At 35.0% G+C, this 20,788-nt stretch overlaps 1 protein-coding gene across 1 annotated transcript in view; it reads left to right on the forward strand.

Annotated features, from left to right (window-relative positions):
• Positions 1-20,788, forward strand: part of MOSPD2 (motile sperm domain containing 2) — a gene marked incomplete at its 3' end in the record, with an annotated part of 30,057 nt that overhangs the window by 686 nt on the left and 8,583 nt on the right. Inside the window, exons 2-8 of the mRNA XM_079535105.1 lie at positions 8,395-8,550; positions 9,307-9,393; positions 11,800-11,954; positions 14,189-14,249; positions 14,900-14,938; positions 15,947-16,071; positions 19,750-19,920. Of these exons, the coding sequence (XP_079391231.1) occupies positions 8,505-8,550; positions 9,307-9,393; positions 11,800-11,954; positions 14,189-14,249; positions 14,900-14,938; positions 15,947-16,071; positions 19,750-19,920 (684 nt within the window). The 5' untranslated portion in view covers positions 8,395-8,504. The remainder of the gene's footprint in view (positions 1-8,394; positions 8,551-9,306; positions 9,394-11,799; positions 11,955-14,188; positions 14,250-14,899; positions 14,939-15,946; positions 16,072-19,749; positions 19,921-20,788) is intronic.

Consider the following 20,788-nt stretch of genomic DNA (forward strand, 5'->3'; position numbering starts at 1 on the left):
ACTGCTTTTATACAAGGGTTATGCACACATGTGAGTTTTCTGTGGTTGGCTGTATCACTTATCTTTATAATTTTAGAGGGTCTTGAGTGCTGCATGACATTATGATTATTTGCAGGGCAAGCATACAAAACAAAGAAATGACTGGCCATTGTTTAGTCACTGCATGATAGTGTTATTAGAATAATAACACTATCTAACTTGAACACTATCTAACTAATAACTTGAAGGACAGAGCGAGTTTATTTTACCTTTTCATATTTCTATATGATTAAAGTTGTCTTTGGCAGTCATAATACAAGAGAATGAAGAAGAATGAAGAATCATCTTAAACTATAAATTATTTTTGCTGTTGATGATTCCAGTTAATTCATTGTGTGTGTGTTTTATGGTAGATGTATCTATTATGCTAGAGTTACATTTGCTGTTTATTTTATATTGGTTTTTGTTTTTTTTTTGTTTTTTTTTTTTTCCTTAATCATGGAATCACAGAATGCCTTGGGTTGGAAGGAACCTCACAGCTCTCCCAGCCCCTGCCATGGGCAGGGCTGCCCCCCACCAGCTCAGCTGCCCAGGCCCCATTCAACCTGGCCTTGAGTGCCTCCAGGAATGGGGCACCACAGCTTCTCTGGGCAGCTGTGCCAGCGCCTCACCAACCTCTGAGCAAAGAATCTCATCCTAATGTCTAACCTAAATTTCCACTCTTTCAATTTGTAGTAATTCCCTCTTTTTCTATTGCTACATGCCGATGTAAAAAAAACAGTCTCCTTCATGTTCATAAGCTCCCTTCAAGTATCAAAAGACGGTCTCCCTGTAGCATTCTCATCTCCCAGCAGAACAAGCTTGGCTCCCTCAGCCTGTTTTCATAGAAGTATTCCCCTTAGAAACCTGCAGTTCCATGTACCTCCATGCTACTTAGCTGTAGCTGTAATGAAGCCTCTGTTTGACTGGTTGTTAAGAGTCATTAAAATAACACATTATTGTTGCATGGGAAACTATAATCCTCTCTGCAGTGTTTTGAGTATGCACTTCCTTAGTAAGTCCTTTTTTGGTTTTTGGTTTAGGGATCTTACCCTTTCAAGAATTTTTTTTTTTTTTTTTTTTTTTTTAAAACCCTATCTAAAATTTAGGAATGCCACAAGCAAATTAATGTTGTCACACCTATTTAAAGTATGAAAACCACAAAGTTTCAGTGTGTTTATGGTCCTCCTACCTTTATTGTGCGTGTTCTAAAAAACATATATATATACATATATATATATATTTTTTAATCTTTTCTCTTAGTTGAAAGGAACTCTGAAGGGGCTTGGATCCATGCAACTTTCTGTGTTCTAAATGTGCAAATGGTTGCTTGATATTGAGCAATTGTAGTCTCCTTGAAAAAGTACAGGTGCTGTCAGGGTACACTGAGAAACTAATACGTTCACAGAAAGTTCAGTGTGGTTCTGGAATAGTGAGCCTCTATAGAGTGAATCTAATTCATTTTTCAGGTGAGCTGCAAGTGTTGAAACTTGAGCAAAATTTTCAGGATGCTTATATTTCTAGGAAGTTACAGCTTCAACTGTTTTATTCTCCCTCTGAGGAAAGCAGTGGTCCTGATTATTCCTGAGACTTTGTGATTGCATTATAATAGGAAAGAATCACTTCTTGAAACTCTTGTTGCTGGATTCCCCTCATGCAGGCAGATTTTCTAATGGATATTATGCTGTGATGATTTGTAGTACTGTGTATTGTTGTGAAATGAAAATTTAAAGGGCCTTTTTAAGTCCTTATTTTGGTTGAAATCATTCATTGACAGAATACAATGTTTTCAATTAATGCAGAACATTTTGAAGTTTATAGATGGTTCAGAAAAGTCTTATATGAACTGCCACAACTAATACATGGAGGAATATCTTACATAAAAGTTACGACCAACTTAAACACTGCAGTCTTGACTTGGAGCATTCTGCCTTGAAAATTTTCAACTAGAAGCTCTAGAAATCCATTTATTGGATTAAACATCTGAACAGCTGTCACATCTATGTGACTAAGTAAAAGAATCCTTTTAATAGCCAGATAGGGTTTGGAAAATAGTGTACAAGAACCTTAGTGGCTCATCTCCGTGAAGTTTGCGTGGGAAGTTTCTTGCTAGCATTGCTGAACTTGTGGCCTCTCAGGGGATCTAGAAGGAAAACTTGGCCACTGTGAATCCTACTTCAGAACAGCACTTTTTGTTAACTGAGATCTTGTGTTGCTTGATTGTTTGCTTTTTTTTCTGTTGTCCATGGTGAACGCTGTCTGTATTTGGAAGACAAAACTTCAGAGCATGTGAAGAATGTGTTTCCTAGTAGTAATTAAAGCCCTTGCATTTCAACATGTGAAAGTTTCTCTTAGTGCTGTTTGTGGTAAGTGGACAGTGCCTTCTTCTGGTAGTTTGGGGCCTGATTTCTCTTCTGACTGTTTGGGTTCTTTGTGAGAGCTGATAAATGTAAATGATCTGGGTGGTGACAGAAACAATGAAAAAAGATGATTATTGTCCAGCACTGACTGGTACTGTCAGTGTTTTCTAGCAAACAGTTTTGTATCATTCTTCAGTGGATTTTACTTTTTAAAGGATTACTGAAACTACATGTTGTTCCTGGACTACTAATTTTCTTTTTAATGTTCAACGGGAATTATTTGTGATAAAATCTTGGTAGAACTTTTTAGTCAAGAATTCTGTTTTTCCACTCTTCTTTTTGCATATTTCTTTTGCCTGTATTCCTTCTCCCTCCCTATTTGCATCCTCTTCATTTTTACTTTATTTAAAGCTTAATTTTCAGAAAAAAACAAACAAAAAACAAACAAACAAACAAACAAAAAAAACAGCTTTGAAGAAGACGTTTCCCACAGCAGCTTAAAGATTAAATTTCGTCATGACTTTAAGCCAATAGCAAAATGTTAAATCAAATTGGTCAAATGCAAATACAGTTCTAGGTGTATGTGCCATTCTCAAAACAGCTTGGTGACATGACTTATTGAAAACTGCTAGGATAATGTTCTGAATACCTTCCTTATTTATGCTCTGAAAAATTTGTTTTTACAGATTCTTGGCTTTAAGACTGAGAAGTGTTGGAAGGGTAAGACAGGAAACTTGTATGGACAGGTTAGCAAGCAGACTTGTATAGAAAGCTGTGATACTGATGTCTGACCTTCCTGTTGAAAGTAAATTTTAGAATCACTGAGATTTGCTGAAAGTTTAAACTTATCTCTTTTGGAGGCAGATATTTTATTTATATCTTTTAGTTTTATTTTGTTGAATTGGAACAGCTCCTTATTGGGTGGAAGTGATTTTGTTTTCCTCATCTCAGTCCCTGCATGGCTACAGACATTTTTAAACTGCTTTCAGCCTTGCAGATTTCCTCACTTAACAATTGAAGGCACAAATCTGTGTGGTTGAAGTACTTAACATGTAATTGACTTTTGACTTCTAACAGTGGGTTTCCTTTTCCTGGCTATGACTAGAGGAATAATTATGACAGTTTCAGACACAAGGCTTCTTGACTGAAATATCATTTAGAACAGTGTTAGTTAAACTGAAAGGCTTGTTTAATGCCTATTCCAATTCTGTAGTGTAACAAAGTGGTTTTGGGTGATTTTTTTTTTTTATGTAGGTATGTAGTTGCCATCCCTGCTTCTTGGCTTCGTATGTGACTTCTATTCTATAACATCTTTTCTAGATAGTTTTCTTCCCAGAGGGAGGAGTTATTAGAGATTGTAAATCATTAACTTCTCTAGGATATCTTAGTGTGGAAATTAACTGTACTGCGTCTTTTTCTGTCTCGTATTTTCCAGTCTTATATTTTTTCTATTCTTGTTGAATCTTGTGAAATTTCTATTGCTTCTCTTAAAAATTTCTTAAAGAAAACATTATGCAGTTTTATCTCCTGGTAACGTAGATGAAACTTGCACAAAAAATAGAAAGAAAGTGTTGTGAAAGTACTTGTTTCTTTGGTTTTACAGGATTTTTGGAGTTTGAGTGGTTTTGTGTTGTAGTAGTAGTATAGAGACTTCTGTCTTAGAAGATGATAATTAAATCATAGTTTGACCTTAGTTTTCTCAACTGGAAGACAATACCTATAAATAGAGCAGGATGTGTCCCCAACAAACCAAAATAATGTAAATCAGAACCCTGCACTTAGACAAGAAAAAAGGAAGCTGAGTAATGGGAAGAAGTGGCTGGTCAAAATGAGGTTTTTCTGCTTTCCAGTTACCTCAAATGTTCAATGAGAAAATGGAAGTAATTTGAAGTTGCTGTCTTTTTTTAAAAAGGTTAAACAAGATCATGAAGTTTGAAACCTTAAAAGTTGTATGTGGGATCTGATCCATCTTTTTTGCTCTTTCAGTTTTCTGAAGGCTTGTTAGTTGTGAAGAGAACTAGTTTTGACTTCCTCTCCTTTCTTTTTTGACTATTGTATAATATATTTAAACCAATTTTATATATATGTACATATATATATATATATTTATGTATGTGTGTATGTATATGTGTGTATATATATATATAAAGTGCTCTCTGGTAAAAATCCAATTAGGTAAGCAGTATGTCCTTTCTCTTTTCTGGATCTGAGCTTGGTTAGTCACTATGCAGCTCAGGAAAAGATTCTTGCCATGTTCCTGCTTTGACTTTTCCACTATCTGTGGGGCTCCTCTGCAAGATAGTGGGGGGTGGCTCTCTTAAGCTGAAGGAGAAACCAGGCTTCCATGCTTATAGACTCATTTCTTAACTATGAAATGTTCAACAAAAGCTTGGTGCTGTTACTGAGTTTGCAGCTTTTGTTAACAGAAGGAGCTGCGAACACCATTGCTTGGAACACTCCTTGCTTCCCTTGAGATTAAATAGAGATATCATAGAAGATGTTGATTATGGACTAAATGGTAGAGATGCCCACATTCCAGAGTAGGGGCTGACCAAACTCAGTGGGGTAGCTCTGCATGTGGGAGAAGCCAAGTGTTTAACTTGCTAGTAGGGGCAAAAAAAAAAAAACCCACCAAACTAATTAAACCAGAAAGAGATGTTGACAGGTGTTATGTGATTGGGCTTAGAGATTGTATCTGAAGTAAGGTACTTCAATTTATAGTTCCATTTGAGTTTCCATTTCAGTGCTCCTCCACTTGTGTTTCATTTTGTCCTACTAACTGCTGTGATGCAGAATGTGTGGAAACTATATTTTGAGAATGAGAAGGATTTACTTTCTTTCAGTTTATTCTATTTTGAATCCAGTAACTTCCAATAATTCAGTAACTGCATTTAAATGTTGCGTGATTAACTTGAATTTAGAAGCATTCTGATTTTTTAATAGTGTTGTTTGAAAATAAGTTTCCAGATGCCTGTAGAGTTATGAGCCATGCAGAGATTTGAAGAGCAGTTCCTCCCTTAAATGGATGTATTTTCAGTGACTGGATTACTGGAATGACTTCAAATCATTGTTTTATGTGTGATATACTACATTTTGATTTTGGATTCACATTCTCATTCTAAATTTTATTTATTTTCTAGCGAGAATTGGATAAATCAGGTAAGGTTAAAACAGCAGTCAGTGCTCATGTTGCTCTATCAAGTCTTGCTGTGGTTCCTTGACTAAAATAAGGGTGTTCTACAAGTGCATGCGGAGGCAGAATTTGACTGTTTGCTTTTGATTTGGAATTAAATTCATACTGTGTGCCACCTTGTTGAGTTTAGTGGCTGAAGAGGGTGAGAGGGAACTCAGTTTTCTGCTTTCCTTACCTGTCAATCCAGCTTTCTTTGCTTTTGATTTTAAAAGTTTGTATACCATGTTTTCTATGTTCTTTTACTTTCAGTTTTGTAAAGCATGAATTAAGTTAAATTTCTGTTTTTCAATATTCTGTAAGTTCAGAGTTTGGGAAAATCTGTTGGTGGCCCAGAAATGAGTATTCTGAAGCACCTTCCACAAAATATGCAAGCGTATTTAAATTATTATTTGATACAAGATGTACTATTCTGTCACTCTTTCAATAGTTGTATTCCCAAATATGTAATGTGTGCAGAAGGAGCCTCAAAAAACAGTGTGAATCCTTTTTGTTTCTGCTTTGTGGTGTGTGTGCTTTTTTTCTTTATTTATGCAATATTTAAATCCCCTTTACAAATAGGATGTATATGGAATGGGTCTTGGGCAAGCATTTTGCTTATTAATAGCAGTAGTAGTTGTAAGTTACTGTGCTAGATATGTAACGCTGATGTGAATTAAGTGTTCAGTATTTCAAAGCCCTGGTTTGCTGTGGCTATGAGTAGTCATAAATGGTACAGATAGCCAGCGTGGCATATTCAATAAGTCCATGGCAGAGGGATAGCTAATACTCCAAGGCTAAGAGAAGCCAGTGCTACTTTTACTGTAGCTCATGGTGGATCTGGCAGCTTAGCTACTGTATATTGTAGTATCTTTGAAGGGGATTTGGACTGAGTGCATGCTACACCAGAAGATGATGTGGAGTCTTTCTACCTTTTTGACTTCTTAAAACCTGATTTAGTGACCTGTTTGAATTTGCAAAATAGCTATGGTGTCAGCTGGGGTTGGTTCCTGAGGTCACCTTTCTTCTCTCTGTTGTTATTTTTTATTCTAACTTGAAACTAGATACTGTTAGTCTTTCTCAGGCAAAACTATCCAAATCGTAAATCATTTCAGGAATAATGAAGTTTCAAATAAGCAGTTTAGACTTTGCAGAACTAAATATGCAAAATCTCCGCAACTTTTTCTGCCTGTGGCTGACCTAGATCCACAGAGAAGTTGAAGAGCATTTCAGGCTGTCATGTGTTGGTTATTCAGACCTGTGCTTAGTCAGAATACAGGGAGTAAGTTGTCTGATGTGATTATGGAAATGATCAGAGAAGGAACTGAAAGAGCTTTTAGTGGGTAATAGGCTGACGGGCAGGAAGGGAACTAAGGAAGTGGGATTTGACTTCTAGGCTTGGCTAAGGAACAAGGTAAGGTGGTGGGATGGGGTCAAAGGAAGCAAATGCTTGAAACATAATGAAGAAGAGGAAACTAAGCGAATAATGCATGTGAAAAGCAGTTAGATGTGAAGATGTGCATGGGGGGGAAATAAAGCTGCAATCTGAGTGGATGGATGCATTTAAAATTCTTGCTCACTCTTATATTTTAAATTGATTGTGTGGCAGGAAACTGAGACTATAAATTAAAATATCAGTGAAATGCTATCTTGACATGTAGCTCCATGGAATTAAAAATACTAGCAGAACATAATGTGCTTTTCTTAGTGTGTTCCTCTGAGTTAAGGTTTCTGATTGAAGTAGGTATCCCTAAACCATCCACTAGCAGTTAGAAATACTTAATTCAACTGTGATGGCTCTGCCTAAAAGTAGTTTCTTAGAATTGATTGCTGCTGAAGAACAATTTTCAACTGTGTGCAAAAGTAACATGTAATTAAGAACTATTGTTAAAATTTCTCACCCTGAAAATGAACGGGGCAAATCACTGACCAGTTCAAGTGAGCTTATGTGTTTTGGTGATCAGCAAAGAGATGCTTATCAGTGTTTGTTGCCTTCAGGAGCCTGTTTCAATTTTCTTGCTTCATTTACATTCCAATGAATGCAGACTGTAAGGCGAAAGAGGAACATTGAAGTAAAAACTTAGGTGTTGTTCTTTAAGCATATCTTCAGTAAAACTAGATTCGCTTTGGCATTTTTGTAACAAACTTACCTGTTTAAAAAACAACAACAGCAACAACAAAAACCACGCTGGGGATAAATAGTTGTAATAAAGCAAAGAGTAGCAGAAGCTTTTGTTTCATACTGAGTGCTTCATTTTGTTTTCACTAAAGTAGCAGTCTATGCTAAGTATAAAATACATAATCTTTTTAAAGGAAATATTTAATGTGATGATATATAAAGCACAATCAAATGTAGTCATTTTTATATCTGTTCTGACATTTCTTGGTCTGTCATTGTGATGATGCCTGTAAGTTAGACAGCACAAGCTTAAGCTACGTAATTCTTGGTATATACGTACCCACTAGTACTCAGACTGTGTGCCTGCTTACGTGTTAAGCAGACAAACTTGGTTTTGTCTTTGAAGAACTGTACTTCCCTCCCCCCCATCTTCTCTATTTCTGATGGTTTTTTTTTGTTGTTGTTTTGTTGTTTTTTTTTTTTTTTTTTTTTTAATTTAAATAAGGATCACAAATTATTTTTCTACTGAGAATAATCTGGTAGTGTTTCTAAATATCTTCACAGTAGATAGCGTAAGAAAATAATTGAAAACTTTTATCTGCTAAATGATGAGACTGAAAGAAAGTCTTTATATGTAGTATATTTAGTAGGGTTGAAACATTACGAATCTCCTTTTTGTATATGCATTGCAAATGCTATATTCTTACAATAGTTATTTTGTTTGCTAGATAAATCAGATAAGTACGATTCTAGAGATGTGGAAAGACTTCAGCAAGATGACAAATGGGTTGAAAATTACCTGATTTGGCGTCATGACGTTGTGGATGATACATTGAAGATGATTGACGAGAGCTTTCAGTGGAGGAAAGAATATGCTGTCAATGGTAAGCTGTGTTATGTAATTCTTGTGATGATGTATGTTGCTTTCCTTTTGAACTGCATCTAACCTCTGTCTCTAGTTTCTTTAAGGCTCTTGCTCTTAAATATTGTATAAATACCACGGAGTACTAAGCAGTAACTCTTTTTTTTTTTTTAACCCAATTTAGAAAACTGGGTTTCTAAAACTTAGCTGCTCTTATCATCAAGCTGTACTTCTGTATGTCTTGCAAGGGGAAGAAGGAAAGTAGCTATCTTTAGTTTTCTTTGTGTAATTGCAGGGGCTCAACCTCTTAATTCCCCCACAACTAAAATGGACCTCAAAATATTAATAAATTCAAATAACAGTCAGGTCAAATGTTTTGCTACCTGCAACAATGGCTTGATACTCCAGGTAGAATAGATGTACATTTTTGTTTCATGGGAGTGTTTTGAAGATGAACTTTACAAGAACGTATAGTCTGATTTAAAAAAGGATAAAGCATGAAGGGCTGTAGATATGGGCCTAAAACTAAACATGGCAGTTTTTTTTTTTTCTTTCTTCTAAATCTTATTCATATCTGTACCTCAATCGTGCTGTGCAGCTTAAGAGGAAGAAGATAGTAAAATTCTCAAATTAGCCCCATTTTTGTATTATGTTTGCATATGTCTTGGATGGATGCTTACAAAGGCACTTCTGTATTTTGTTGATGGATTTTTGCATTTTTAACAGAGATGTAATTATTAACCTGATTGTTGAAATGATCTTTCATTTGGCTTTGCAGATCTGACTGAATCTGTCCTTCCAAAATGGTTGTTTGAAAGTGGTGCTCTCTTTCTGCATGGATATGATAAAGAAGGCTATAAATTATGTAAGTTACACAAAACATAATCAGTCATCCTGTATTACTTTTTTTCTAAGCATTTTAGCAGCATCTGTTTTGGAGAAGAAGTTATTTGAAACTAAAAGAACGAAGGTATTGGCAGCGGTTTTTACTAAAAGAGATTAGAAGTTGACGACTTACAGTCAGTGTGGTATCTTCTGTGGATTACAGAAGTGAAATAAGCAAACTTTTTCAGCAATTTTCAAGAATCATAAGCCTTTAATCCTAACTGCCAAAGTTTTTACCTTCTCTGTTGAAGTGCATTATTTCTGTATCTACTGTAATGCATATATAAGTAAAGTAAGCGTTGATAACTGCAGAGCTTCATTTGCTGCTGCTTTTCTGACAGCCCACATACAGCTCTCACATATTTGCAGTGGTTTGCAAATTTTTTTTGTGTTCTTATGACGCAGGAATATTCAGTAATACTGTGAGCAGCTGAAAACTTGGAGAATGAAATCCTGAATTGTATGTTTAACTGAGGAGTAAGGAATAAAATGTGTAGAGCAACAGTAGGTATTTCCTGAAATACTCTTGACTTTTACTTGACTGTTGTATGTAGATGGGCAATATAGGCAATATAATTTTCTGTTACTGAATTTGTTACATCATCTCATGCAATTAAAAGTAAATAACCTTAAAAACTACTAAAAAAAAAAAAAAAAAAAAAAAAAAGACTTAAGAAAAATCACCTAGTAGACTATCCAAACAATCTTGAACCAAAGACGGGAGGAAAATAGATCTTCAAATCTAAAATTGTGCTTTTTCTTCTTTTGCCAAAACTGTTTTTTCATCCAAAAATAGATTTGCAGCCTTGTCTCTTATAAACGACTGAGTTTAAAGAACTAACCCGCTGGTTTTCTAACAGTACTGTGACCAGAAAAGTACAGTTTCTATTCCAAGGGTCTATTTTGTCAAGAACTTTATCTTATCCATGTAAGTTATGAGTGCTTTGTGAACAATTGCTTTATTATGCTTCATGATTTTCGTTTAGTCTTCCAAGGTAACTAACAAGGATAAGTGGTGATGATACATTTTTATAGTATTTACTTACAAAGCTGAATGTGATTATACTGGTTGGTTCAATTTGGTGAGATTGGAAAGTGAAGTAATAAGACAAACTTATTTTGATGAAAACTGAGAAAACTGTGGAACTGTCTCATGACAAGAATGTGTGCAAATCAGATCATTGAATAACATTTTTACTTTATTGTCACTGATAATTAATGTCTCTGTTTCCCACCCCCAATTGTTTCTTCAAGGAACGTTAGCGATTGAGAATATCTCGGCATGCAAATTCAGATTGTACAGTAGTTAAGAGTTACTGATTAAGTAGCATTTGAGAAATGTTTCTTGTGCCACATGCTCTATTTTCACCATTATCAGAAGTAGATATTTTAAACTAGATAGAAATTCTTTGAAAAATGTTGGTTACTTTCATGAGAGTTCTGCTTTAAATACTTTAAATAGAGTATCTTTCTGAAATTTAGAGAATTCAGTTAATGTATTACACTTAAATCTTTTTTTGTCTGTATGTGAAGTGGAAAATTTTCTTCCATGCAATTCATAGAATGAACTTAAGGAAGTAAAAGACATTGACAGGAAAAAAGTATTACTTTATATAAAACTTTTCTAGGTTTCAGGGAGAAAAATGTTAGTGCATCTACAGTTATTTCTAGGACTTGTCTATTTTTCTGTTGAAGAGGTACCGAAAATGAGTGTGTTTCATGTTGGACCTCTTGAATACTTCTATCACTTCATAGTATAACCAGTCATTTGGTTTCAGGCATTCTTATGAAGTCTGTTACTTGGAAATCAGCTTCTTACAAGATAAACTTGTCTCTATGTGAGTCATTTCTTATTCCAGAAGATTAAATATCAGGCTTTTATTGAAGTAATGTTACTCATCTTCTGGATTTCTTGATTTTATTTTAAGAAGGTCTGTTGCTTTTTATGTAATTTAGAATAATGCACATATAGTTCTGTTCAGAACATGCCAACTTCAACAGTACAGAAAACTTAGCCAGAAAAAAAGTGTAAAGGTCAACCACAGCAATACTTGGAATAACGTACAGGTCATGATAGCCGAGGACAACATGTATTTAATTTTAAATAATTAGTTTTCTTGATAAGTAGTAGAAGTCTTTAAAAGGTGCACGAAGAGTGTTTTCCTTATCTGCTGTTCCTTGTCTTCTGCAATTCTTGGCTTTTTGTCTTAATACAAAAGATGTTTGGAAGAAAAAGGAAAAACATATAGTTGTCCCACTGACTGTTCAGTGGTATTGGTACCACTGGTAAATTTCACAGTGCATCTATATGGTTACACAAGTAATGGCTTCAATTAATTTTGCTTCCTTGGTTCATTTTTTGTGTGCTTCTTTTTCCTTTCACCAGTTTGGTTCAAAGTGAAACTTCATGTAAGGGATCAAAAACAGCAACTTGATAAAAAGAAACTCGTAGCTTTCTGGTTAGAACATTATGCCAAGAGAGATCATGGAAAGCCCTTAACGGTGGTATTTGACATGGCTGAAACTGGAATCAGTCACATAGTAAGTATGCTTATTGCTTTTTTTTTTCCTGCTTGCTTTTTGAATTATTTGATCTACTGTAGAGTATCTGCTTTAGTTGGACTGAATGATCTCTTGAGGCACCTTCCAACCACTGCAATTCTGTGATTCTGTGTTTCTCCATAGTAGAAGATGATTATCTGTGCAGTCTTTTAAACCTATGTAACGTAGCAGTTACAGCAAATGAGTAGGGCTTGTTCCTGTGACATAAGCAATTTCTGGAATTCTTTCTTGCATATTAAAATTTGTTTAATATTACGTGCTCCTGCATATCACATTATATTTGATGTAGTATACTGAAAACTTTTAATTTGATAAATGACTGAGTCAAAATGATTCCTGTGCAGTAGCTACTTAACAGTTTGGTTTATCAATTGTTATGGATAACAATAGCAGAACTTCATTTTTGAGCACCCAAAAGGCAATAGGCTGAGCCCTCTTTTGTTGTGAATATAGTTGTAGCTTCATTCTCAGTAGTTCAGGCTTCATTGTGTTTTTTGTTGGTTTTTTTTTTTTTTCCTCAACGAAGCAAAATCTGTCAAGAGTGAGGGATGGAAAAATGTGGTAATGGTGAAGTACTCAGACCTGTAGATGCAGTAGTTGACATCTTTGAAAACAGTGATCTCTTCTGAAAATAACTTTTGAGTAACTGCCTATGGAGTTCTGTGGTGTTCTCTTCAGCTTAATTCAGCAGAGCAATTAATTTTCTAGAACACACTTCACAATCTAAAATAGTTTAGATTCTTAAGTTGGAGATCTTGCCTATTGTTTGATTGAATGGCATCTGTTGTTTTTTTTTTTGTGGTAGAAATGCCTGATGAAATGAGCAAAACCCAATATTGCCTTAGGTCCTTGCAGTCATGCAGTAACATCAGAGAAGACAGTTTTACAAATAAGTATGGGATAACTCAGTTTTTCGATTCAGAGTTGATGTTTTCACCTCTGATTTGAGAACTGTCTATCCATACCCAAAAGATACTAGTTCAGCAATGTGTATTTTTGTATAACAGAAACACAAGTCTGTTATTTCCCTTATGTTAAAAAAAATAAAAATAAAAAATCACAGCCTCCTCGATTTTTCTCTTTCTTCAGAATATTTATGCAGAATTCTCCATGAATTCAGCTTCTCTCTATTGTTTTTGAGGCTCCCAAAGGCAGTCTCAGCAAGTGCTGTTTATAAGTCTTCCATTGCACAGTCTCACTTTGCTAGGGATTTCTTTTAATATCAGTTGGTAGCCACATAGAGTACTTGATAGATTTTATCCTAAAACAGCTTGAGGTTTTAATCTATTTTCCAGAAGGTTTTTCATTTGTTTGCTCCATTGTTAATATAGCCTCATCTCATATGTCAGCTATTCTCATTGGTATGCAGTCAAGTAATTCTGATGGTTCATGCCTTGTTGCAGCATTTCAGGTAACTAGAGTCAATGCAGTTATTAAATTCTCTGCTCACATCTAAATTCTTGTTTGTGGACTTTCATCAAAATAATGGATCCAACCTCCTTATAGCTGATAGTATTGCTTTTGGGTACACAGCAGAAGTGAGAGCAGTGCACTTGCTAATGCACAGGAGACTCTAATCATTACTTGGAAATCTATCACTGTGTTTATTGCTGTTAAGTGATAAATACTGTTTTGGTACAAGCAACTACCAGTTGAGATAAATACTTCTGCAGAGCGCTATCTTTTGCCTCCAGAGATATCTGAGCTTTCAGTTACTTTATAATTACTGAAGCTACTAATTAGGCTTTCAGTTTGTTGACAGTCCTTACAGTTTTTTTTGTTTTTTTTGTTTTTTTCTTTTATTGCTTTATCTGTAAGTATTTTAGTAGAGTGTTTATATCACTTCAGAAGTCAGTTGTCCATTGTGCTGTTCTTATGAGAGGATTTTAGGTCCTCTATCAATAATGCATTTTGTTCTGCCTCTGGAAGTCTCCTTTGTAGTTGTGGTCATTTCTGTTAGAAGTGCCGGGGAAAATAGAAGTATTTATGGTTTTCCACCTCACTCAAGTATTGTAGTAAGCTATGCCTCACAGTATTGTATATATCTGTTTCATACAATGTCTTTTTTGCCCTTTGCTGTGTTACCATTCATTACAAAATCTGGCTGTAATAACAGTGTCACTGCTTTTGCACTGTTTCTCAAGTGCTTTATTTTAAAAAAAAATTGTATTTTAATATTTTGATTTAGGGTATTTACTCTGTTTTTATTTTAGGACTTGGACTTTGTTCGTTTTATTGTCAACTGTTTTACAGACTATTATCCAAACTTCCTTAGTAAGTATTTCATGTGAGATACAATGTTAGACTTGTATAACAAGAGCAGTTAAGAATATCATTAGTGATGGGGGAGAGTTTATTTATTTATTAATATTTTTGCATACACTTCATCTCATTTTCAGAAATAAATTAAGGACTTGTCCTTGGAATCTAGTGTTTCAACCATAGCAGAAGATCAGACTTTTTAGATAAAGCTGAACTGCATGCTATAGATTCAGAATATGTTTGTGCTTGTAAGAATGAGCACAACTTCAAATCTCAAGTTTATTTACAATAAATCCAAAATCAGCTGGCTTTTCATGATATACAAAGAATTTGTTGTGTATATATTTATGAACATAAAATCAAATGAACCTTTTTATCCCTGAGTTCCTTGTTATTTGGAAAGTAGTAAGCCAGAGAAATCTGTAAACTGTGGGATCTGCCATTTTTGTTGTCTTTCACTTAAAGCACCTACTGTCTTTCTGTAGTAATAGATATAGCAAGTAAAAACCAATTAACAAAGGCTTCTGCAAGGAAGTAAACGTGACACTTTCAAATATATATATATTCCTCTTTCTACATGATTATTATTGCTGCACTTCATGTTAAGCAGAGAAATGCATGCATTTAGTATTCAGATTATTTCCTTTTCTTTACCTTTTCAGCGAAAATAGTGATCTTTGAAATGCCATGGATAATGAATGGTAAGTCAGTTGGTTTATTTTCCCCCAAGATTGTAACTTAAACCAAGTATAAGCAAGAAGCATTTTCCAGCTTTCTGTTCTAGCTAAGTGGTGAATTTGTTAAACAGTTATTTTTAAGCCTATTACATAGTTAACGCGCTGTCTTTCTGTCTGGCATTGTTTTGGGTTATACTTTAAATGGAGCTCATGTTCACTTTTTATCTTAAAAAATTGGGAGACTTTGATAAATGTCTGTTGAATGTTTCCAGCTGTAATCCTTTCAAAGTCAAGTTCATGATTTAGGAACACTATAATCATTGATAAATACTTTTTACTAGTAAAAAAAAAAATAAAAAAAAATAGATTGTACACTTCCAGGTAGACACATGACCCTTGTCCATGTAATTACTGTGTACGTTGATTTGTGTTTCAATTAATATTCTTAACCATAATGCATATGATAAGTAGCTTATTCTTTTAACTATGCCATACAGATTAATTTTTATGCTAGCTCCATACTTTTTTCTGTGTATTCATATTTTACCACTAATGAAATAATTGATGTGTTCAAAACCACTCCAAATCTAAGTAAGAGCCATTTAAAGCAGCGAAATATTTCAACTGCGAAGAAAATATATAAAACTTCTCCTATCTCCCTCAGTCAGACTTCAAACACAATTATTTTACACCTCTGCCCTGTGCCACTCTCTTCTTCCTGGACTTAAATTCCAGGACAGGGAAATAGTCACTGGCTAAATCAAAGATCCTCTTCCCTTTGAAAGTCTGTGGTCTATCTTCATTCCACTATAGAAAAGGGTGTTTTTTGTTTTTTTTTAATATAAAATATTTTTCTTACAAGTAATATTTTTTTTTTTCTTTGTCTGCACATTCTAACATTTTCAGAACTGGTATTGCCATGTTTTATGGGGTATAGTGTACTACTTTTGTAAGATCTACCAATACACTGCAAAAAAAACTAACAAAACAAAAAACTTGACAAACTTGTGTATCTTTTTTTCCCCTTTAAAGCTGCTTTTAAAATTGTGAAGGGTTGGCTTGGCCCTGATGCAATAAGTATGCTAAAATTCACGAACAAGAGTGATGTGCAGGAATACATCAGTGGAGAGTATTTGCCACCTCACATGGGTGGAACTGTAAGTATATTAACATTCCATCATCCTTTTGTGTTAGATTGAGGCATGTTTATTTAATAACTTATATGGTGTTACAGTTTGGCACTTCACGGGTATGAAATTTCTCGATTCTGTCAGAGTGATAGTTTGTAAGTCACATCAGTAAAAAATGGATTAATTTTATGAGAATTTAGTATCTTGCAATCTTAAGTATGGAAATCAGTTCTGTGAATGATTTTAATTATTCATTTGCAAGTCACAGGGAGCCTTGTTTTCAAATCTTCAACAAAAACACCCTGTCCCTTTCAAGTGCCGTTTCTTTTATCTTGTTTTCCCCCAGCTGATGAATTAGAGAGATTGAGTTGGTTTATGACAAGTTGTACAAACAGAAAATAGATTTTGTGCCCCTCTGAAGTTTTTCATCTTTTTCCAAAGGCACGGTTCTGTGTTTTCTACTGTCATACCTCATAGCTAATTCCTTCTTCGAAGAAAGAAGCTTGTGGCTTTGCTAACTATTTTCCTTAAGTGCCTATATGGAGTGTGCAGACTTGGTTATCTATCCTCCTTCAATCCTGAAGTGTTTCAGTGCTTAGCTAGTGCTACCTAGCTCCATGTTGCCCAGCTTCTAGGAATGTCTGTAAGTTCCAGAATCTTGGAGGCTGTTTACCTAAGCTACTGATCTGTGGTAGTAAGTTGCAGTGACAGTGATAAATTCGAAGAATAGAAATGTGTTTGTTTGACGAGGACTCCAAGTGTGCTTACAGTTTCAAGAAAAAAATGTATGCATGCTTTTTAAAAGCCATGTATTTTGAGCCTGCAGTTGTTTTGTCTAAATATTGAGTGTCTTTGATATTTAACCTGTTAGGTGGGTGTTCTGAACTTTAAACCTCAGAACTGTCACTGTTTGGAAACATTCTGAACTTTAAACCTCAGAACTGTCACTGTTTGGAAACATTGTTAACAGGTATTAAGTTAGGCTCCAACATCTTTTCAGAGAAGGCGTATTTTCTTGGTGTGATTGATCTTGCCTTCTCCTGAGTCAACTTGAAATCTGATGAGGGAGTGCACCTACTGCTATTAACGTTGACAGGATTATGGGGTTTTCTGTTTATTTTAAGGTACTATCTGATTTGTAAATACTAATTCCTTGTGCTTTCCTCTGAAATATCTTTCCCCTTCCCATTTCTTTTCATCCTCTTTGATTTCTACCCATTTAGGAATAGATGGTCAGTTTTGCAATCAGCATGATACAGTTGAAGAGCATGGCATATCTGTGTATTCTTTGGCTGTAGTACTGAACAAGGAAAATAGACTCCTTTCTACTGTGCTTTCTAATGGTATCTGTCCTAGAAGAGCCAAGTTTTACTGTTTTCTTTAGGGAAATGCAGAGAAGGTATATCCTATGGAATACAGGTGTCCAAAAGACATTTTTGAGACCTCTTTGGGGACTTTTTAAAAAAAAAAAAAAAAAAAAAAAAGGATGATCTATATGTTTTTTGACAAATAATGGGCTAAGGTGGCTGCAGAGTATCTAAGATATTACATTAATACTGATCATGGAAAACATCAATGTAGATTTTTTCAGAACTCTGCACATATGCTTGAACTTCATCTTGCTCAAGAGTGAGCATGTGCACATGCAACAGGATTTTTGAACTTCTGTATTTGCCCATTTTGTCAGAAGTGAGCAGTCAGCCTTATTAATTCACTGCTCTCTGCACTAGTGCCAAGATTGAGCAGCATTTTTAACTAGAATACTGTGCTCTTCACTTGGTTATCCAAATTGAAAGCCTATAGCTTGTTTTCTTGAAGCACTGTTTTTAGGTCAGTATTTAATTTGTTAATTAAGATGTCACTGGGCTTTTTGCTTGTGATTTCATGACCATTGTGTACACCTAGTCTTAGAAAATATCACTACTATAATTAAAACTTGTATGGCTCTTGCCGGCGTCCCATAATAGAAAACTACCTTTTTTTTGAAATGGATGCATTGAACATCAAATAATTGTCTTGTTTATCTGTCTGAGACTTCAACCCTGTTAGTTGATAAGCCAGTGTCACTTAAACTGATTGACTGTGACTGAGAAGTGTGAAACTTTGAGTTGTCTCAATGATGAGATGCTTTTTGGCTACTGCCATTACCCAACATTGTGGATTAATGTGGCCAAGTGAAGTATGCAGCAAACTTAGCATCGCTTTATCAAGGCCACTTTGCCATATGTCCTCCATGGAAGGGAGTGAAAAGGCTCTGTATTGCTTGGGTGAAGGGGAACATTCTGCAAGTCTTCCGTAATATTTCTCTCTGTCTGGAATCTTTTAACAGTTAATTAGTCTTTTAGTGCTACTTAAACGTATTCACCAGGCCCTTCAACTGAAAACTGCTTGAGCTGGAGAATGTTTCTTCCTTTCATCTTTCAGCTAAAGGCCTACAACTGTTACTTCAGCCTGAAAAATAGGAAATCTTTATACCTTGATTAAAGATAAACAGGAAATATGTGGTTTTATTTGAGGTTTCTTTGGATGGCTGTCTATTTAAATTTCTTTCATGGGATCACATAATTTATTTATCTTGTACAGGGAAAACAAACCTGCCTTTTTTGTCTGTGCTGGTAGTGTAGTTTGGGACCTGTGGGCATGGCTCCAGTCTGTCTCACAGAATTCAAAGCTATGATATTGACCAATTCAGTTTACTTAGGAGTATAAGACTGTTTGAAATTGCAGTAGGAACAGAGGGCCCTATTTAAACACTTTCTTACACTGAAAACTAACATTTAAAAACTAATTGGGGAAGGTGAAAAGCATTTCTAGTTAACAAAATCTAATTTTTACTGTTTCTCTTTGTTATGGAAGCACTGAGAACCTTAGTATGCTGCTTCTACTTATTCAGTTGTTCTGAAGGAGATCTTTAAATTGATTTGGCATGCAAAAATGTGAACTGCAGAATGTTAAAAATCCTCACAATTAATTGAAATTAGAGGATTTAAAGAATACTTTCAAATTGCGACTACTACGTAATTAAAAATGCAAAGGACTTTTTCTGTCACTTGGAATGCTCTTTAAAAAGATAAAATCATCTCTGTTGGGAAGAGACCTTCAAGATCACAAAGTCTTGTGTGCATCAGCATCTAGCATCAGCCTGACCCCATCCATCCTGGCCTTGAGCTCTCCAAGGGTGGGGAATCCACAGCCTCTCTTGGCAGCCAGTTCCATCGCTTCACCACCCTTTCAGTGAAAACCTTCCCAACACGTAATCTGCATCTCCCTTCCTTTAATTTAGAACTATTCCCCCTTGTCCTGTCAATAACTACCTGTGTGAAAAGTTGATTTCCCTCCTTTCTGTTATCTCTGTTTAAATATTGGAAGGCTGCAGTGAGATCTCCCGGGACTGTTCTCCAGGCTGAACAAGCCCAACAGTCACTCCCTCTCCCTGCAGGCCACCCCTCTTTTGATGCAGCCCAGGATACTGCTTGCCTTCTGAGCTGCAAGTGCGTGCTGCTGGCAGTGATACGATCAATGATGAAATGGAACTATTGGTAGCATAAGCTTTCTTAACAGTGATGCAAAGCAAAGTGGATAATTGAAACCTACGAGTTGTTTGAAACAATATAATGAATTGATGGTATTTCCACTTAAAAACAGTAGAAAAGGTCCGTTGCATTATCCTAAGAGGTCCTTTACAAATCTCCTTTTTCTTCTTAGGATTCTTTCAAGTACAGTTATCCTCCACTAGTAGACGATGACTTTCAAACGCCTTTATGTGAAAATGGGCCTATCACGAGTGAAGATGAACATGAAAGTAAAGAAGAGATAGATACTGATACCAAGGAACCTGGAGATCTGAATGAAGAACAAAATCTTAATCAGAAAAAGGTATCTAACTCTGAAAGCTGAGGCAACTATTCACATGGCTACAAATCAGGATAAGAGGCATGCGATTTTTGTTTCTTGTCTGGCTTTCACTTTGTATTTCCTCAATTTGAAATACGTACACAGAAACATGGAAAATTAAAATTACAGTTTCTACCTTGATTCTTAGTTTGAACAGACTGGACTGTTAAGATTGGCTTCTAAATGAGTAAAATGTGTACTTAGTATTTAATATCTTTATTACAGTGAGTTATGTAGCGAAATTTAAAAGATGTATTATGTTCAAAACTTGCCTAACTGGTGAACTTCTATTCTTAAGATATCTTGTGGCAAACATCTTAAAATATCTATTTTTCTCAGATGCTTAAATTAAATGCTTGAGAAAATATCAGATAAACAGTAAAATGTTACTATGTGCCTAATTCTAAAAATCATAAAAGTAATTGCTTATCTCAGAAGAAATTACATTCCTAATGCATCATCTTGTATTGAAAATATGATTTCCCTTCAGAATGTTAAAGGTATTGATTTATGTAGAATTCTATGAAGTTAATCCTCAGAATATGCAATCATAGTCAGTGAGGATATTGTATTTAGAAAGGACAGGGGAGGGGAAAAAAAACAAATGTGAAATTCATTCACCAGTGCCACACTTCATTTTGGAATATGAATTGCAAAACTTGTTTAAAGTAGTGAAATTCTTAAAGATTACATTTTTGTTTTCATTTACTGTTTTATGTTTTTATCAGAATAATTTGAAATGTGGCTGTTTTTACAGTGCTTATTTGTAACTTGGCCATCTATTTATATAAATATATATCACTGAGTTTAAAGTCAGAAGGAGGCATTACATAGCTATTCTAACTTCACA

The sequence above is a fragment of the Tetrao urogallus genome (genome assembly GCF_951394365.1).
Source record: "Tetrao urogallus genome assembly, chromosome: 1".
Classification (NCBI taxonomy): domain Eukaryota; kingdom Metazoa; phylum Chordata; class Aves; order Galliformes; family Phasianidae; genus Tetrao; species Tetrao urogallus.